At 44.1% G+C, this 20,211-nt stretch overlaps 1 protein-coding gene across 3 annotated transcripts in view; it reads left to right on the forward strand.

The window, feature by feature from the left end:
* Positions 1 to 20,211, forward strand: part of LOC146796219 (cathelicidin-1-like) — a 211,340-nt gene that overhangs the window by 125,536 nt on the left and 65,593 nt on the right. For 2 of the 3 annotated variants that reach the window (XM_085628726.1, XM_085628724.1), the window contains one exon: positions 6,093 to 8,056. The exons of the other annotated variant lie outside the window; for it this stretch is intronic. In XM_085628726.1, the coding sequence (XP_085484852.1) occupies positions 6,093 to 6,218 (126 nt within the window). In that variant the 3' untranslated portion in view covers positions 6,219 to 8,056. Of the gene's footprint in view, positions 1 to 6,092; positions 8,057 to 20,211 lie in introns of those variants that run through there. 3 annotated transcript variants of the gene reach the window in all.

The raw sequence follows: 20,211 nt of genomic DNA on the forward strand, positions 1-20,211 counted from the left end.
GCACTTACCCTCAGCTTTAGTCTTTGCAAAAACTAAATCTAAGTAACCTAAGGACATCAAACAAAGAACCAAGATTTGTGGGCGCGACCCACGAAAATACTTAACTTAACTAAGGACGTCTTCTTCCACCAACAGAGGCCCGTCTATCGTCTCGCTTTACCATACATCACCAAAGGAATGGGCCAAAGCAGGGCAGCAGTTAGGGTAGCGGTTGCCAGTAGCCGTCAGGAAGGAGTAACCGCGCTGCAAAAGACCTTCGGACCACTTTCGACATACAGGGGTCGCTTAGTGTGGCTCGCGAACCCTCCGGAATTTTCTTGCGAGGTTCCTCGCGACCTTCGAACAGAACCGGTACCACTGAAGCCGCCCCACGTTGGGCGCCAATTGAAGAACCAGAACCTTTTGGGCCTGGCGGCGCAGGGTACGCCCTCCGTCTCCTGGGTTCACCTGCTTCGATACACAGAGACACGGGACACTCTGTCGGCGTTAGAAGATTGGATTTATTTAGCTGCAGCTAGTACAGTTATCCTAGAAGTACACAAAGTAGGTTCTCAGGAGACTGCCACTTCACTCTGTGGCGTATCAGATTAAATACTATACAATAAGAAATTATTGACAGAACACACGCCCTAAGCAAAGAAGGAAAGAGCCAATAGGGTAAGTGGAAAACAAAGCGGAACCAGTAAGAAGGGTTCAAAAACAGAAAGATCAGATGACTCGAAGAGACCTCTCCTCTAACTGTGTTTGTCGTCCCACCCCCGAACTAATTCATTAACAGATTACAACTGACTTGCAGGTGGTGAGATACGTTTGTGTGTATTGGAGGTTAGGCATGACACAAGAGAATGCTAGCAGGAGACAGTGAAGGCCAGTCAATAAGATATGATCGGGAAAGAATGGTGTGAGCCTACAGATACTTGAAACGGGGATTAGGGAAGCAGACACGGATTAGTGTATTCGGCTAGTCCAAACACCAGCCTCGCAAACAAGGCCGAGGACGTATTTTGACACCAAGCTACGGGAAAAGCAGAAAAGACTTCGTTCGCCGTGCTGCCTGAGTCATGGCAACACAAAATGGTGGTGGGTTACAAAATGGCGGGTCGATTCGATCGTAATCGAAAATCGAAGTTCCTCAGTTATGGGGCCCTTTCCCCAAGCCTTTATATGCCACGGGACCCCATCCTCCAGGACAAAAGTCAATTAAAAAGGGGAGAGGGCTTGCGGCCCTCCCCAAACCTTTTTGGGCCACAAGGACTCCATTCCCCAGGGCCAAAATGTTAATAAAAAGGGAGGGAAGCTGAGTGGTCCTCTCCCCAAGCCTTATTCGGTCCTGGGAACCCCTGCCCTTGTGGCTACATCTAATAATAAAGGGCAGGTGGCCATGCAGCCCACCTCTCTGAACCTTATTAGGTCCCGGGGGCACCATCCCCTGGGGCCATATGTTGTTTTCTAAAGAGGGAGGGACCATTTGGCTGCCCTTCCCGAGCCCTTCCCGAGCCTTCTTAGGTGCCGGGTACCCCATTCCCCCAGGCCTGTATTTTTATAGGAGGAGGAGAGGCATGTATCCTCTTTTCCTGTGCTTCATTAAGCCCTGCAGAACACATCCCCCAGAACTTTATCTATATTAAAAGGGGAAGGGTTGCCCGGCCCCCTCCCTGAACCTCATTAGGCCTTTGGGACACCATCACCCAGGGCTGTATGTATATGAAAAGGGGCGTGGGGTCCCCCTCCCTGAGTCTATTATGCCGGTAGGGACCCCATCTCCCTGAGCTTGTCTTCATAACAGGTGGGTGCCCACCCAGGGAACCTGCCATGCTCATTTTGGGAGACGTGGAAGGAGCCCCAGGAGCCCCAGCCAGCTCCCTGCATGGTGCCAGAGCTGGCATTGCTCCCGCTATTTATGCCTCTCTATATGGGTGGGAGCAATCTGTTCTGCCCCCTGACCACATCAGTGTGGGCAGGGCAACAGAACACAAGTCTGCTCTCAGCCAGTGGGAGCAATTTTAAATTTCCCACCCACTGGGAACAGACTTTGTGTTTGCTCCGGTTTCGAGGCTATTAAGGGCTCAGTGAGGAGGAGCAATGGGCACCCTCCCCTTTTTTCAAAGTCACAGCCCTCGGGATTGGGTCCCAAGGGCCTTTTGAAGGCTATGGGGGGGAACGCCTTCTGTTCATAAAATACTTGGGGTCCCCTGCACTGAGTACCACTTGGGGAGAGTGTCCATGTTTCCCCCTCCCCAAAATAATTAAATTGGGTCCTGGTGTTGGGGTTCCTGGGCTGAAACAGGCTCAGGAAGGTGCGACACGTGCCCCCCCCCCCCCTTATGAAAGACATAGGATCTCCAGATTTGGTGTCCCTAGGGCTGAGAACTGCTTTGGGAAGGGCTGAACCCCCCTCTTCTTATCTAAAAAATGTGGGCCCTGAGCTGCCATTTCGTTCTTATGCCAAATTCTATTGTTTTGGTTTTGGCCCCAGGTGGGTCCCTCTAGGTCCTTTATAGGCCTAGTGAGGCAGGGAATCCCTACCCAACCCCCTTACATTATTTCTTTTTAAAATTCAGGGCAGGGGACTAAATACCATAGTCCTGTAATGGCTGCCAGCAACATTTTTCTCAAGGCTGCTGGCAGCCAATGAAAGCACTCACTCCTGCTGGAATCTGGCTTCTGCAGGAGCAAGATTGCTCAAGAGCAAAAGCTCCCTGAGTCAATCAGAGTGCTCTACTTTTAAATTTGCATCCACACACCAAACTGTCCAGATATACAAATATTTTTCAACTTTAATTCCTCAAAAAATACTGAATGGATTTGCACAAAAATACCAGAAGCACAATCTGCGGACCAAAATGTAGATTCCTGCCAAATATGATGTAATTCCTTTGAGCAGTTTTTGCGGTAACTCTTCTCAAAGAAGTCTTTGGAAAATGCATGTGAATTGTGAGTTTTGGGTCCCCCATTTTTTTCTCAGTTCGATCGCCACTGGGTAGCACATAGAATATATATATATTTGATATATAACATCAACTAGTCAATTTATGAAAATGTGCACAATTTGTTATATATTAGAAACATAATCTCAATGCCCTCAAACAATAGCTTTTTGCTTTCAATAAATACATATTTGGTGTGTATACATCAATGTAATATTTGCAGCTGATGCTCACATGTATGATTGTAGATGTGCATTCTGCCTTACATGCTCATGTATCACTTCAATTCTTAGATTCCCTAGTGTACATCACATCCCCATAGATGTCCACCCTATGTCAAGCTTTGTCATCATTATGCGATGGTCATCACTGTAAAATGTGAGCACCATCAAACAATAGGTGCCCAGCTTATACCAAGCAGTACCACAATTATTGCATGGCCAGCAATACTGCAGGTGGTCACCACCCATCACACCAGGGATGCACAAACATTTTTTTTATGTTGCGGTTTTATACCCAAAGGGCGAAGGGTTCAGATTACTCTACATGAGCACTAGTTGCATTACCGATGGACAAATTAATATATATATATATATATTTTTTTAGGCACGGGTTGATGAAGTGATTTGCCCAGAATCACAGGGTGCCTGAACCTCCCACCAGACCTGGTTCCCCAGCTTTAGAGTTAGCTACTCTACTTGTTAAGCCACACACTCTCAATGCAAAGAAAGATCAGCAAAATAACAGAGCTAGCATTATGTCGGGGCTGGGCCTTATTACATCATTGATGCCCTCAATATACCACATATTCCTACCAATTTGCAACAACCAGCATTGGTCCACGTGGATACCGTTAGCACATGCGTACTCAAGCATGCTTGTATACCTAAACAAATGCAGGCATTCTTACACAAAAACGCAGACCAAACAGCATTGTAAACTTTCTTTTAACTCCACTTGTTATGGCAGCTGTATGGATGGACCTAAAACAGACATCTCCAACGAGTAGATCATTAGCTACTTGAAGCTCTCCATCTACCTGGGGAGAGGAGTTGGCCTAATGGCTAGGGCGCTCGACCTCTGACCTGGGGAACTGGGTTTGAGTCTCGGTAATGACGCTAACACATCCTGTGATTCTGGGCAAATCACTTAATCTCCCCGCGCCTAACAAAAATGAATGTGTGTCCTCATGTAACGTAACTGGTGCTATGTAAGGCGCTCTGATACCCGATTCGGGTCCAGTTTGCGCTATATAAAACTCTGCAAAAAAAATGAAATAGTAGATTCCTGTACAGCCAAGCCCACTAAATTAAAATGTTATACTTGGTTGAATTAATCTAGGTATGCCAAAGTTGAAAAGTGTGGATTTAAGACCATGTGCATTTTTTCAGAACTCATAAATTGATGCTTAGAGAAAAATTATAGATTTTCAAAATATATTGAAAACTGATGCTATGAGTGCTTTAAGCATGTAACGTTGGGGATTTATTACTAATATTATTACCTTGGTGCAAGAGGGATTGCAGCTATGGCTGTTATGTATTTCCCATATGGAGGAATTTCAAAGTGATAAAGCCCCTTTTACATTATTGCTGGCAATCCTGCCTGATGATCTGAGACAACAATTGCCAGCAATCTTTCATAAGGTGCCCCTAATGCAATCTTGTCTAATATGAGCACACTAATACTAGTAGCTTTGGATGATTTTCATTGAACATAAGTAGAGGTTGGAGACCTCTGCGCAAAAGACAACAAGGCAGTTGTCTCTGTTGATTTGGTTGTTGCTGTCTGGCCTTCTTGCAGGAGGCTTAGAATCAAGGGCTCTGTCAGTGGTAAAGGGGAAGTCTGCAGGGCGGGCACGTGGCTGATCCATCAGAAGGGTGGGCAGGCAGCATGGTCCCAGAGAAAGCATTGTTGCCAATGAGTCTGCAATGCAGGATGGAGCGTCAGCCACGTCATTAGGTAGCTGCCTGATGTGCAAGGAGGGTAAGGCCTAGCAGATCTTCATAGAGATGAATGGAGCATGGGTTGGCTTGCTTCAGGCACCAGGGCACAGACCACCAAGCCAGCCCTGACAAGATGTGCTGTGTGTGCAATGGGATGGGGAGTGCTAAATTGGCACTCCCTAAGGAAGAAATCAGATTATAGGAGATGGGCAATCAATCCCAGTTTATAGGGTATGGGTGGAACCCAGGAAAGAGTGTAGAACAACTTCTGTAGTACACCGGAAATTTACTGTTACTCTATGCAAAGTTGATGTAAAAGAGTATTTGGCATATGTATGTTTGCTGGCAGTCCTCCTGACAGGAACCCGTGGTCATCTCTTCAGATTACTACTGTTATCCAAGGGATCACTAAAACGCAGGCTGTTCAAAATTTACACATATATGAAGCACTATATGAATTAAGGCCCAGGCCACAAAATAAGTGCTGTCATGAACACCTTCATCCAATGGCTCAAATAAAGCACAGCGTGTGAAAGACAAGACAACAATTCATTCATCTAGACCTGCCTGCTCCCCCTTTCTTTGTGTTGAAGGCCGCTAGAGAAGATTCAGGGCAATGGCGTGAACAATAAACTCCCAAATCATTTAATTTAGTGCAGTGTGGAGAGTTTTATAGGTCAAATTAGAATGGTTTTAAGGAGGTGCTAATGATTGTCAATTTTGCTGGGTCTGCAAATGCGTCTTATCGGTATGATCATTCTTTTATGAGCACATGCTGAGACACCATGTGTTCATTTGTATTAAGAAGTATTGAGCAGATCTTAATTTGAGCCGTTGCTCAGCACCTGCACTTATTGGTTTTTGTTGCTCAGCAACTGTCAACACCTCACTTAGGAAAGTCTGCCATATGGTGGCGCTGCTCTTCTAATTTAGAGATAAGCAGAATAACGGTTGTTTATGTATAAAATATCAATAAAAAAATACTAATACCTGCCTCCCAGCTACTTGGATTAAGCTTTAAGGGACCTGGAGTAATCTGAAATATCGCACTTGCATGCGAGAGAGGTGGTAAGTAGTTGTTTTGGCAGCGATGACAGGGGCAATGGGTGGTCCAAGCTACAGGGGCCTCCTTTCAGGGCCCTGGCACTTATTATTTTACAAATTAGCCACTGGTCTTCAGTCGCTGACTGACTGCACTTCTTGTTTCTTCCTCCTGTAGATTCCAGTAAGAACACCGAGGCAAGCTACGCAATGTGTCTTCGTTAATAATAAATGGAAATGCAGACCCAATCCTGGCACGGGTTCCGCGATAGCTGGTTTTACCAACAAGGACCTGTTCGCATAATTGTCCCGTTGAGTTCTCCTTCCCTCTGCCTGTAACTCACTTCTGTCTGCTATATTGGCAATCATTTTGTTGTGAAGACTCACTTTTTCGGGGAATGCACTACTGTTTTCCAGCATTACTTGTAGAATCGCAAAGATTTTCACATGTTAATTTGCTAAATGTAACAATTTTATGATCATGGCAAGTGCATAAACAATATGAGAAAACACATCTCTAGGGTAGGGTGAAGTGAGATGAATATTCCAAATGATAATTTTCAAAGCAGGCTTGCCTATATGACGTGAAAATAAAGAAAATATATTAAATACCATATGTACAAATGTAGATAATGAAGAACAACATAAGATGCAATGTTCATTAATCATAAGACGGGGGAATGATTACATTAGGGTTAATCTTAGGTTTATGTTTGAGGTTAGGGTTAGGGTTTTGATTATGCAACAAAACCGGGTCACTGAATTTTTCTGATGTGTGTTCTTTCCGTTTTCCATCCAATTGTGGATTTACTGCAATTGAAACATATTCCACCATCTGCTGCAGAACAGATTTCAACAACAAATGTCTCTGCCTCTAACGGATCACAAGTTACATAAAACCCTGCAACACAGGTGGCAGGCAGGCACTTTGAAGAATGTAATTGGCTACCTTTCTGTCCTTCATTGCGGTATTCAGGTATTAACTGGTGCAAACAAAGTGAAACTTAAGGTCCCCAATTGATTAACTGGGGAAATTATTTTGTTTACAGCACGAACAACATCCTGAAATATTTCATTGTAATTCTAACAGAATGGAGATAAAGAGTTTTTCTCTGGGTTAAAATGTTTTGTTTCATTATTCGTCCAAATTCATGTTGTACTACGAATAGAAACCATGTCCTTCCTAAACAAACAATCCAATACATGTTACTCCCTCTTTTCTAAAGATGATTTCTTAAATATTAATATCTTCCAGGGTGATACTTATATTATGAAAATCTAATTCTGGTGGCATGCTTCCCGATGATAAATGTTGATTCTGGTAGACCATACTGAGGACACAGAGTAACACAAAATTAAAGACTAGTTCCAAAGCACAAATGGAACAAACAGAATAAAAGAGGAACTCTTTTAATTTGTGATGCAGGCTTCTTTTCTTCTGGATGGCTCATTGGACATTTAAAACAAGGTATACTAGGCTGGGAATTACAACGGGGCAGATTCAATAAAATAGCACTTTTATGTTTTCAAGCAATATAAAATAATTATTTGTTGGTAACAATTCCAATATGATCTGAATAATGTCTATACTTTTCTTTCCTTAGAAAACGAAGTATTGTGCATGCTGTTAGTATACATTAGTATTACAACAGCAAAATGGTGAGAATGTTCTATATAATGCACACAATTAGCTTTTTCCTGCCACAAAATGTCGTCGTCTTTCCATAGAATTCCAGTGGACTGGGGTAGGGTTCAGAGGTTGCATATGGTTTAGAGTGAATGCTAGCACTGCAATTAAAGTAGAGTTAGAGTTGGGTTAAGAGCTAGATTTATAGTTATGACTGTGGTAAGGGTTAGTTTAAGAGTTAATTGTAGAGGGATGGGTATATTTAAGATACGTGTGAAGGTGACTGGGTAAGGGTTATGGTTAAGGTTGATGCCATATTGTACTCAGTTTGCAGTCTTGATTATTGGAGTGTCATTGCCAAATGACATATTTATCTTTATGAAATTGACTTCTTTTGTTCAGCATTGTGTATTTGTATGTTATAGCATGCTTTACTTTCACTCACACTCACCACTGTAGATGTATTTTGTATTAATCAAGAGGCGTGTGGAATAATAAACTATCAGCATTTTCAATTTCTAATATTTAATTTTCACTAATGTTGCTGATATTGCAAATATACTATTGCTCGGATCACCTTCTCTTCAGTACACACGAACTATTGAGCTATAGTCGCTGGTGCTGCTGACTGTTTTGGTTGCCGAGCTCCAAGGATGTCTAGTCTTGACTCAACCTCAGGCCCCTTCTCCCACCACCCTAACATTTCGGTCTCTTTATCTCCCACCTCCAGCTTCCTTTTTATCACTCCATTCTCTCTTTGTCACTGCTCTTTTATCTTTCTCTTCTTCCTCCTTTTTCAACCCTTTCACTCTTGATCTGAGGCTGAAGTGACAAATTAATCCCAGTACCAAAAATGTGTGCTGTTGCCCATTACACGCAACCGGTAGCTGGATGTGGTTCTTGTTAAGGTTGGGACCAATCACAGACCGACAATAGAATAGTATTTTATTTCTTGTACTTCACTGAGGAATAAAACCAATTAGGTCTATAATTATCAGTGCTTCTTGAGCTGCCGGGTCTTATTCATCATGCCCGGAGAACAGTATAAATGAAGAGTGACTCTTCCTGATTATGGTTAAATGTGTTTTAAAGTTATTCCTTGGCTGACGTGCAAGCATCCACTATTTTGCATGCTTTTTGATATCTGCGTTTGCACCCAAACCAAATAAATCCCAGACATGGTTCCGTCAATTGCAAATAATATATGGCTTTCTTGTTACTTAAAATGCAATGTTGCTTCAGTTGATTAGCTGTTATTTTCCAAATCCTAAAAAATTATCAAATGAGTTGTGGGTCTATTTCTTTACGATGGCACATACACCTTTCTTTTGCATGTTTGAATAAGAGGGTTGCAGGAATATACATTTTCTGACTAAGTTGTGCTCTATAGAAATGTATTTCATTATGTCACTCTTGACATGTTCTCAGCACTCCTCTAGGCTGGGTGATACTCCACAGTGCAGAAGATGCAGTGGCACCAAGGAACACGAGAGTAAGGTGACCTCTGTACCCCAGTATGCTTGCTTTTGGACTGTTGGGTTTCTTGCTGTACTACTGCCCCCAGGTCATCCTGATGGAGGCCTTCAAACACAACCAAAATGGTGCAGATCGAGCAAAACAGAGCTCCACCATACAGGATGACTTTGACAAGTTCTATTCCATCTTTTTGAGGGCCATGTGATTTAGTCCTGACTCAAACTGACCCTCCTTCCCAGAATGCTCCAGGAGACCATATCGCAGCATATGTGGGCAGATGATACTGCAGAGTATAGTGTACCGTTCTGAAGGACAGAAATCTGGAGGCAAGTAAACAACTGAGGCAATCTAGAAAGATCTTCTAAAAATGTTCTACATCTGTATTATTAACCCTTTGTCCGGAGACCGAAGTAGTGCCAGATATACAGTGCTCTGTTATATGTTTTCACACAGGCTGTTTGCCTGCTGCTTGTTTCACGCTGGGAACATGCTGCAAAGAGGTCTGCTGTGCTCTAGTATTCCCATCAACCCCAAGGATCCTCATGTGCATATAGGAGCGACACTGCCCCGTGAATGGGGTAGCTGTTTGCCTGCTGCTTGTTTCACGTTGGGTGCCCACTGCAAAGAGAGGTCTGCTGTGCTCTTGGACCGTAATACCCATCAATCCCAAGGATCCTCGTGCACTTATAAGAACGACGTTCATGACCGTCGGATCCCTCTAATGTAATCATCCCTCCATTGCCTAAAGGTAGCGGTTCACCGAGTGAAGATAGGAAAACGAAAGATCAATTCAGTAGAGTGGGGAGGTGAGTGCACTAATACTTTGGATTCTTTTTTGTTGAGGGCATCTGATGCCCTGGAGAAAGATATAGAAAGCACTGAGCGCAGGCTCTCCATGAGGGAGCAAGGTCTTCCATTGATGACACCCACTATTGGGATCCAATCTGTGACCATCACTGATACCATTCCTGCTAATTCAATCATTACTCATCCCAAATGTTTGCCTAAACTCCCTTTGTGCTCAACCAGAGCCACCCGTTCCCCGACTGAACCACCTTCCAAGAAGAAAAAGGGAGGGAGATTGAGCAAAAACACAGTCATAGACACGGACCCTACCTTGGGTACTCTATTAGATCAGGAGGGAATGTTCAAAAGAGTTGTACAGACAATTGCCAACCTGTTGCAGCCCCTTACGTAAAGACTAATTAGAATAGAGGTGATTTTAGCCACGCTCACTTCTCGAAGGGAAAGGTCCTCAGCGAGAGAAACTACTGGTCAGGTTCCAATTTTAATCTCCCCAATGAGATTGGCATAACAGGGCCTGATCATTGTTCTATGACTAATCCTCGCATTATGGTATCCAAAAAAGATGGAGCAGAGACCACGCTAAAGAATATGGGTCCCCATAAGAGTTCCAATTTACATCCGTTGGTGAGGGTATCACAGAGACTGTGCCAATTGCTACAACAGCCCTTCACTTGTGCACCCTCTCCCCATGTTATCACCCCATTTGAGGAATTACTAACAGAGACCATCATGGGGTCTGGGCTCCTCTAGCCGAACCACCAAGGACAGAAGGCATTGGAAACGCAGAGTATAAAGGCCAAGTAGATTCTAGCTGGCATAATTCCCACACAAGACTAGACTTGCCGCAGGCAGCTTGTCCCTATGTGATCATTCTGGCCAATACTCCAGAGTTAAAAACTATACAAAAAACATCAACTGACCAACTCATTTTAAAAGCACGCCATTGGATCAATAAGTATACGGAGGGATGGTCAGAAGCCTTCACTAGCATATTAATGGTGAGAAAGGTGGGACACTCGGATAAAACAATCGGGGGGGACTGTGTTGTAATAAAGTTTGTAACCTTTTAGGCTCACAATCTCCTAAGCTTATTACCCTAGGCCCCATCATTGGTGTCACAGATATTTGAATTGCTGTTAGGCTTTCTTTACAAACCAGTTATTCAAACCACTTGGGCAAAGGGATCTAAGTATTTTGTCAGTCTTTGCCATCCAATGACCCACCAACCCTCCATGAAGTAAATTACTAACCCGTTACCAGCTAGCAACCATTTCTCTGTATTGGCAGATCTGGAAGAATGTGATTGACTGATAACGAAGGGGGCTTCTTCCAATATTCCATTAAGTTGTAGTACAGAAGGGTTAGAGTACCCTTTACAAATCACCGAGGGAAACAGTTTCTCGATGATTATATTGAACATTGCAGGTTTAAGTACAAAATTGTCTGATCAATTATTGAATCTGCACATAACTGCTTTTGATGTAATGTGTCCACAAGAGACATGGGAATTAGGCCCCTTTAATATAGATGGTTATCACACCTTCCACACCCCTGCTCATTCGTCAAAATCAGGTCAAGCGAAGGCTGGCATTATGACACTGACAAAATACTCTCAGATTCGAAGTCCCGTCCCTCCACAATGGTTATCCATATTATAATATACTATATTTAGTTGGTCCAGGGGTTAATACAATGCTTTTAATAAATTATTACAACAACATTAGGGAGTGAGATGGCAAAAGTCGTAGTTCTACTCCAAGGGAAAAATAAATGTATTACTTTACAACTGCAAGAAGACATCTAGTATTCTATAAGTGGGTGACTTTAATGCACACAGCTGTCGCGTTTTAACCAAGCCGACGTGAATTATCTGATGAGGAAGGGGAAGTTGTTGCTCACTTCACCCACAACTCGTACAGTAATGCACTTAACATACTTCTTATTGTAAAAGACGTAGAAATGATGAATCCCATTACTGAGAGTACAGGCTTGTTGCAAAAAACATTTGGCTCTACATCCCAGGGATCAACTATTGATTTTTTAATTGCATCAGTATTTACCAAAAACTCCATTACTAATATAAAAGTCAACTTCTCTAGATTCAGTGATCACATGGCTATATCGTTCATTTGGCATGGGACGTGATACATGTCCAACAGATAAAACACATAAAAACTGCATTGTTTTAAAATTGAGAGAACTTGATATGGAGAAACTTGTTCCCTTGGTGGTTGCAAACTGATGCAATGAAGTTATGAACTGTTTAGGAATGAATAAGGATCCAACCAGGGTTGTGACCGCCTTTGAGTCAATTTTGTTTGAGGTAGAAAACAACTTAAAACCCCTAGATGTTGTAAAAAAAAAAAAGTATATCTGGCCAAGTCTGCCTCAGTGGCTATGTATGGAGCTGGCGTGTGGGGTCATACCAACCATGCAATATTGCAATCAATAGAAGATGCTTTCTGGAAGAAACTGGTGGGTCTCCCAAAAAGTTGCTCTAACTAGAATTGTCATCTTGAGCTGAAAGCTTCCTTCATATCAGATCAGATACGCTTGGCACCAATTCTTCTATGGCCCTCCATATGGAAAAGGCATCTTGCTAACCTTACTCCGTAGTTTATGATGGATTGTCTTGCACTGGAACATGTACATAGGATTCCTTGGATCATGTACGTTAAAAAATACCCTGATTTCTTTAGGTTTAGTAACTATATTTGAAACACCATCTAAAAAAAAACAATGAAAACTTGGCTTTTTAAATTAGATGGCAGATGAAAGACATGAAAACATTAGTACTAAATATATGGTGTGAGTCTATCTAGAGGGGCCGCCACCTAATGAGGGGCAAGCTAGATACTTGACGGCTGTAATAATTCACGTCATAGATTTATAATATTGAGGTTCTTGCTAAATCTTGGGGGTCACCCATCAGGTATGTTTCTATACAAGACTTGCTGCTTGGTCCATGTGATGGTGTCTTCACAATCCAACACACATATTTTTTTCATTTGCCAGTTTTATCTTGGTCATCGAAAAAAGTTTATATTGCTAATTATGCTCAAACACAAATTTAGACAATGCTATCTAGGAATGTCCTTTTTACAAATGCTGTCTGACCATTATGTTTGTTATGGTGGTGCAACATTTTTATACCTCTCCCTAAAGACCAAGAGATTGCACAATTATCTGGAAAGAATCATTCCTATTTCAATTGTTTTTAACAATTGTTTTTAACAGAACGTTTTATTTTCATTCTTTAAATTGATGAATTTCGTATTTATGAACTTTTATGAATACAGTTCGACTCAAGGGATATCTGAATCTATATGTGATTATACATCAAATATATGGAATGTAAAATTCTAAAAAGCATAAGCAACCACTAATCCTGAGATGTGCATTTGCTGCACAAGTATTTGCTATTACATCTGCGCAAACCATTTCATCGAAACCTGGAATCAGCATATGAATTTTTCCTTCAAAACCAAATTTTCCACTTTTTTCACATTTATCCTGCTAAGATTAATTTTGGAAATTGTCAATGATGTTTGTGTAGTTTTCACCGCCACTCACCCATTAAATGCCAATTAAAAAGCTTTAAATACAACTAACCAACATAATTGCATGTTTTTTGTTGCTGCAGAGAACCACAAGAACAGGCGGGTGTAGAACATTTTCTGTTTCATGCTTTGTGAAACAAAACAAAATACCCAAGAACTATTTGTTACATCAAATGATTTATAGATACTAGTTAGAGCACATGCAAAACAGCACACTTATATCTTTACTTGCAAGTAATGATTTGTTCTAGGTGCATCAGTAGCGTCAGACTAGCATATAGCAACCCATCACGTATATAGCTATTTTCAAGCTAGGACTCAACTTCACGGGTTACGTGTTTTAATACATTTTAAATGTATATGATGTGAATTTTTTATAATTATTTTTCAATTTAGGTGCTGATTATGATGTCTTTCTTACATCTGCCCTTGTGATTCGGGAGGCATCAGGAAGAGGGACTGTCTGTAGTGCTTCTGACGGCTGAGTCCTTCTGAGCGTCAAAACACTATAATTCCCTAATGGTGGCAGAGCCAGGCTCGGATCTGCTGTCAGGATTATGATGCAAAACCAAAGGAAATGATGGACGGAGTGTTGAACATTGCAAGCACTGACCCCCAGTCAACTGATCTGGGTTTAATCCATCATCGTTCTTTAGCCCACTCTGCCACCCCAGTTCAGACATGGCCATATGCAAATCAGTCTGACCCTGTTCCTCATGGGAACAGTCCAGCCCGAACTGCCAAACCATGTCTTCCCTGGACCGGAGACAAGCTTCCTAGGACCGGTTTCTGGCATTTCAGCCGTCTTCAGCCAGGATTGCTTGAATCCAGTGGCAAAGTGAGCAAGGGACTCACGTCTGAGCATACCCTGCCAACTTATGGCGAACAAAGCAAAACCAAAGGAAATGATGGACGGAGTGTTGAACATTGCAAGCACTCACCCCCCAGTCAACTGATACTTTACTGGGGTGAATGTATGACATTGTTCTGCATTCTGTCCATCAACTGTTGTTTTTGCATTTGTCACCCCGAGTGGGACGGGTATGCTCAGACGTGAGACCCGTGCTCTCCATGCCACTGGAATCAAGCTAACCTGGCTGAAGAGGGGTGAAACCCCGGAACCGGTCCTAGGATGCTTGTTTCCAGTCCAGGGAGGACCTGGCTTGGCAGTTCAGGCTGGGCTGTTCCCATGAGGCACAGGGTCAAGACTGACTTGCATATGGCTGGGTTCAAACTGGAATGGCATGGTGAGCAAAAAAACGATGGATTTAGGCCCAGATCTCTGTACTGGGGTGAATGTATGACATTGTTCTGCATTCTGTCCATCAACTGTTGTTTTTGCATTTGTCACCCCGAGTGGGACGTGTATGCTCAGATGTGAGTCCCGTGCTCTCCATGCCACTGGAATCAAGCTATCCTGGCTGAAGAGGGGTGAAACCCCGAAACCGGTCCTAGGATGCTTGTTTCCAGTCCAGGGAGGACCTGGCTTGGCAGTTCGGGCTGGACTGTTCCCATGAGGCACAGGGTCAAGACTGATTTGCATATGGCTGGGTTCAAACTGGAATGGCATGGTGAGCAAAAAAACGATGGATTTAGGCCCAGATCTCTGTACTGGGGTGAATGTATGACATTGTTCTGCATTCTGTCCATCAACTGTTGTTTTTGCATTTGTCACCTAGAGTGGGACGGGTATGCTCAGACGTGAGTCCCGTGCTCTCCATGCCACTGGAATCAAGCTATCCTGGCTGAAGAGGGGTGAAACCCCGAAACTGGTCCTAGGATGCTTGTTTCCAGTCCAGGGAGGACCTGGCTTGGCAGTTCGGGCTGGACTGTTCCCATGAGGCACAGGGTCAAGACTGATTTGCATATGGCTGGGTTCAAACTGGAATGGCATGGTGAGCAAAAAAATATGGATGTAGGCCCAGATCTCTGTACTGGGGTGAATGTATGACATTGTTCTGCATTCTGTCCATCAACTGGTGTTTTTGCATTTGTCACCCCGAGTGGGACGAGTATGCTCAGACGTGAGTCCCGTGCTCTCCATGCCACTGGAATCAAACTATCCTGGCTGAAGAGGGGTGAAACCCCGAGACCGGTCCTAGGATGCTTGTTTCCAGTCCAGGGAGGACCTGGCTTGGCAGTTCGGGCTGGGCTGTTCCCATGAGGCACAGGGTCAAGACTGATTTGCATATGGCTGGGTTCAAACTGGAATGGCATGGTGAGCAAAAAAACGATGGATTTAGGCCCAGATCTCTGTACTGGGGGGAATGTATGACATTGTTCTGCATTCTGTCCATCAACTGTTGTTTTTGCATTTGTCACCCCAAGTGGGATGGGTATGCTCAGACGTGAGTCCCGTGCTCTCCATGCCACTGGAATCAAGCTATCCTGGCTGAAGAGGGGTGAAACCCCGAAACCGGTCCTAGGATGCTTGTTTCCAGTCCAGGGAGGACCTGGCTTGGCAGTTCGGGCTGGGCTGTTCCCATGAGGCACAGGGTCAAGACTGATTTGCATATGGCTGGGTTCAAACTGGAATGGCATGGTGAGCAAAAAAACGATGGATTTAGGCCCAGATCTCTGTACTGGGGGGAATGTATGACATTGTTCTGCATTCTGTCCATCAACTGTTGTTTTTGCATTTGTCACCCCGAGTGGGACGGGTATGCTCAGACGTGAGTCCCGTGCTCTCCATGCCACTGGAATCAAGCTATCCTGGCTGAAGAGGGGTGAAACCCCGAAACCGGTCCTAGGATGCTTGTTTCCAGTCCAGGGAGGACCTGGCTTGGCAGTTCGGGCTGGACTGTTCCCATGAGGCACAGGGTCAAGACTGATTTGCATATGGCTGGGTTCAAACTGGAATGGCATGGTGAGCAAAAAAACGATGGATTTAGGCCCAGATCTCTGTACTGGGGTGAATGTATGACATTGTTCTGCATTCTGTCCATCAACTGTTGTTTTTGCATTTGTCACCTAGAGTGGGACGGGTATGCTCAGACGTGAGTCCCGTGCTCTCCATGCCACTGGAATCAAGCTATCCTGGCTGAAGAGGGGTGAAACCCCGAAACCGGTCCTAGGATGCTTGTTTCCAGTCCAGGGAGGACCTGGCTTGGCAGTTCGGGCTGGACTGTTCCCATGAGGCACAGGGTCAAGACTGATTTGCATATGGCTGGGTTCAAACTGGAATGGCATGGTGAGCAAAAAAATATGGATTTAGGCCCAGATCTCTGTACTGGGGTGAATGTATGACATTGTTCTGCATTCTGTCCATCAACTGGTGTTTTTGCATTTGTCACCCCGAGTGAGACGGGTATGCTCAGACGTGAGTCCCGTGCTCTCCATGCCACTGGAATCAAACTATCCTGGCTGAAGAGGGGTGAAACCCCGAGACCGGTCCTAGGATGCTTGTTTCCAGTCCAGGGAGGACCTGGCTTGGCAGTTCAGGCTGGACTGTTCCCAAGAGGCACAGGGTCAAGACTGATTTGCATATGGCTGGGTTCAAACTGGAATGGCATGGTGAGCAATAAAACGATGGATTTAGGCCCAGATCTCTGTACTGGGGTGAATGTATGACATTGTTCTGCATTCTGTCCATCAACTGTTGTTTTTGCATTTGTCACCCCGAGTGGGACGGGTATGCTCAGACGTGAGTCCCGTGCGCTCCATGCCACTGGAATCAAGCTATCCTGGCTGAAGAGGGGTGAAACCCCGAAACCGGTCCTAGGATGCTTGTTTCCAGTTCAGGGAGGACCTGGCTTGGCAGTTCGGGCTGGACTGTTCCCATGAGGCACAGGGTCAAGACTGATTTGCATATGGCTGGGTTCAAACTGGAATGGCATGGTGAGCAAAAAAACGATGGATTTAGGCCCAGATCTCTGTACTGGGGTGAATGTATGACATTGTTCTGCATTCTGTCCATCAACCTTTGTTTTTGCATTTGTCACCCCGAGTGGGACGGTTATGCTCAGACGTGAGTCCCATGCTCTCCATGCCACTGGAATCAAGCTATCCTGGCTGAAGAGGGGTGAAACCCCGAAACCGGTCCTAGGATGCTTGTTTCCAGTCCAGGGAGGACCTGGCTTGGCAGTTCGGGCTGGGCTGTTCCCATGAGGCACAGGGTCAAGACTGATTTGCATATGGCTGGGTTCAAACTGGAATGGCATGGTGAGCAAAAAAATATGGATTTAGGCCCAGATCTCTGTACTGGGGTGAATGTATGACATTGTTCTGCATTCTGTCCATCAACTGGTGTTTTTGCATTTGTCACCCCGAGTGGGACGGGTATGCTCAGACGTGAGTCCCTTGCTCTCCATGCCACTGGAATCAAACTATCCTGGCTGAAGAGGGGTGAAACCCCGAGACCGGTCCTAGGATGCTTGTTTCCAGTCCAGGGAGGACCTGGCTTGGCAGTTCAGGCTGGACTGTTCCCATGAGGCACAGGGTCAAGACTGAATTGCATATGGCTGGGTTCAAACTGGAATGGCATGGTGAGCAAAAAAACGATGGATTTAGGCCCAGATCTCTGTACTGGGGTGAATGTATGACATTGTTATGCATTCTGTCCATCAACTGTTGTTTTTGCATTTGTCACCCCGAGTGGGACGGGTATGCTCAGACGTGAGTCCCGTGCTCTACATGCCACTGGAATCAAGTTATCCTGGCTGAAGAGGGGTGAAACCCCGAAACCGGTCCTAGGATGCTTGTTTCCAGTCCAGGGAGGACCTGGCTTGGCAGTTCGGGCTGGACTGTTCCCATGAGGCACAGGGTCAAGACTGATTTGCATATGGCTGGGTTCAAACTGGAATGGCATGGTGAGCAAAAAAACGATGGATTTAGGCCCAGATCTCTGTACTGGGGTGAATGTATGACATTGTTCTGCATTCTGTCCATCAACTGTTGTTTTTGCATTTGTCACCCCGAGTGGGACGGGTATGCTCAGACGTGAGTCCCGTGCTCTCCATGCCACTGGAATCAAGCTATCCTGGCTGAAGAGGGGTGAAACCCCGAAACTGGTCCTAGGATGCTTGTTTCCAGTCCAGGGAGGACCTGGCTTGGCAGTTCGGGCTGGACTGTTCCCATGAGGCACAGGGTCAAGACTGATTTGCATATGGCTGGATTCCAACTGGAATGGCATGGTGAGCAAAAAAACGATGGATTTAGGCCCAGATCTCTGTACTGGGGTGAATGTATGACGTTGTTCTGCATTCTGTCCATCAACTGTTGTTTTTGCATTTGTCAGGATTATGATGGCAGTTTCCGACAGCCTTTTCATGTCGGCCTTTCTGACATGGAAAGGCTGTTGGAAAGTTAATTTGTGGGCCCCTAGTAGTGCCCCCTTCGCCCCCTGTCCCTCCGATATGAGACCTGGGGGACACCTATGATGCCCTCCTAATCCAACCTGCACCACATGGTGCCTGGCACACGGTGCATGGATGTTCACAAACATACATATTTCAATGGAAGCTTGTGCTGCGGAGCTTTTCAGGCCGCCGCATAAGCTTCCATTGAAAAATTGATGTTTGCAACTACCCTATGGGAGGTCGCATCGTAATCCTGAGGTAGGGATGACCAACCTAAATTTGGGCGGGTCCAGACCGATACAGTGTCGGACAGACGCAAGACCTGTAGTTGTTAAATTTTTAGTAGTTCTGAAATGTAATTTAATAATTTTGTGTGATTTAAATTTAATTAACAATTTGATGTTAATATTGTGTGGATATATATTGTAAGTGTGTATATATATATTATATACTGGCGGTCGCCAGTAGATAGTTATAGTTAGGACCGAGTTCCCATAGGAAATCTGAAAATTCTATTTTGAATAACTTTGGCGCCGGTTGACTTATCTTCATGAAATTTTTAAAACTAATGGGGCGCTCCGCTCAGCTCCTACCCTGAAAGTCTCGGGGTGATTCGTCAAGCGGGGCTGAGAAAAAAGGTGGGTCCCAAAACGCATTTTCCCCATGCATTTTCCCATAGGACCTTTAGTCGAAGGTACAGCCCGAACGGCTGAACAGAATTACTTGAAATTTGGCAAAGAGGTAGTCTTCAGGTCAGGGATGTGCCTTTTGCTAAATGGTGTAAATCCGTTCAGTAGTTCCTGAGAAAATCACAAGTAAAATCACATATATATCTGGGCGGAGCCTAACCACACATCTCATCGTGAGATCTGATTGGCTGTCAGCACTTCATCCAAGAAGTGTTGGCAGCCATCTTGGGACCAATATACATGATAGCACCTCATTAAAAAGCATTGCAGTTAATAGAATGTTTTAAGACTTTAGTTACATTATAAATCATTTGTTGATGGTACCATACTCATTTTAGGAATTGTGGTGTGTTCTAAGGTGATTTTACCATGTGAAAAAGCCTTCTGCTGTGATATCATGAATCATGTTTGAGAGAAAACTATTTTCTCATGCTTTTCCCACAGAGGTTTGGAAGGTGATCTATAAGCTAACTGAGAGCATATTTTCTGTAAATTCACATTATCTTTCTCAGTCATGTGAGAATGAAGTCTGACATTCTCAGTAAAACATGTACATCCAACAAGGGCAGAGACTGTCAGGTGATTCCTTTGTGTTCTACTGCAGCTTCCCAGAGTGTTCTAAAGAAAAACTAGAGCGCTAACAGTCCTACTTATGACAAACGTATGGCACACCTGAAGCCATCTTGGTTGGAATAAAGTGATAATTCTTAAAACATTTAATTTAAAAAGGAACAAAACGAGGGGGTTCATTTTGCCATAGAAAGTATGATTAGTGCTGCAGAAAGAAAAAATAGGGCACATTTTGAGTGACTTCTCAAATCCTCTTCTATTTCATTAAAAA

The sequence above is a fragment of the Triturus cristatus genome, chromosome 10 (genome assembly GCF_964204655.1).
Source record: "Triturus cristatus chromosome 10, aTriCri1.1, whole genome shotgun sequence".
Lineage (NCBI taxonomy): Eukaryota > Metazoa > Chordata > Amphibia > Caudata > Salamandridae > Triturus > Triturus cristatus.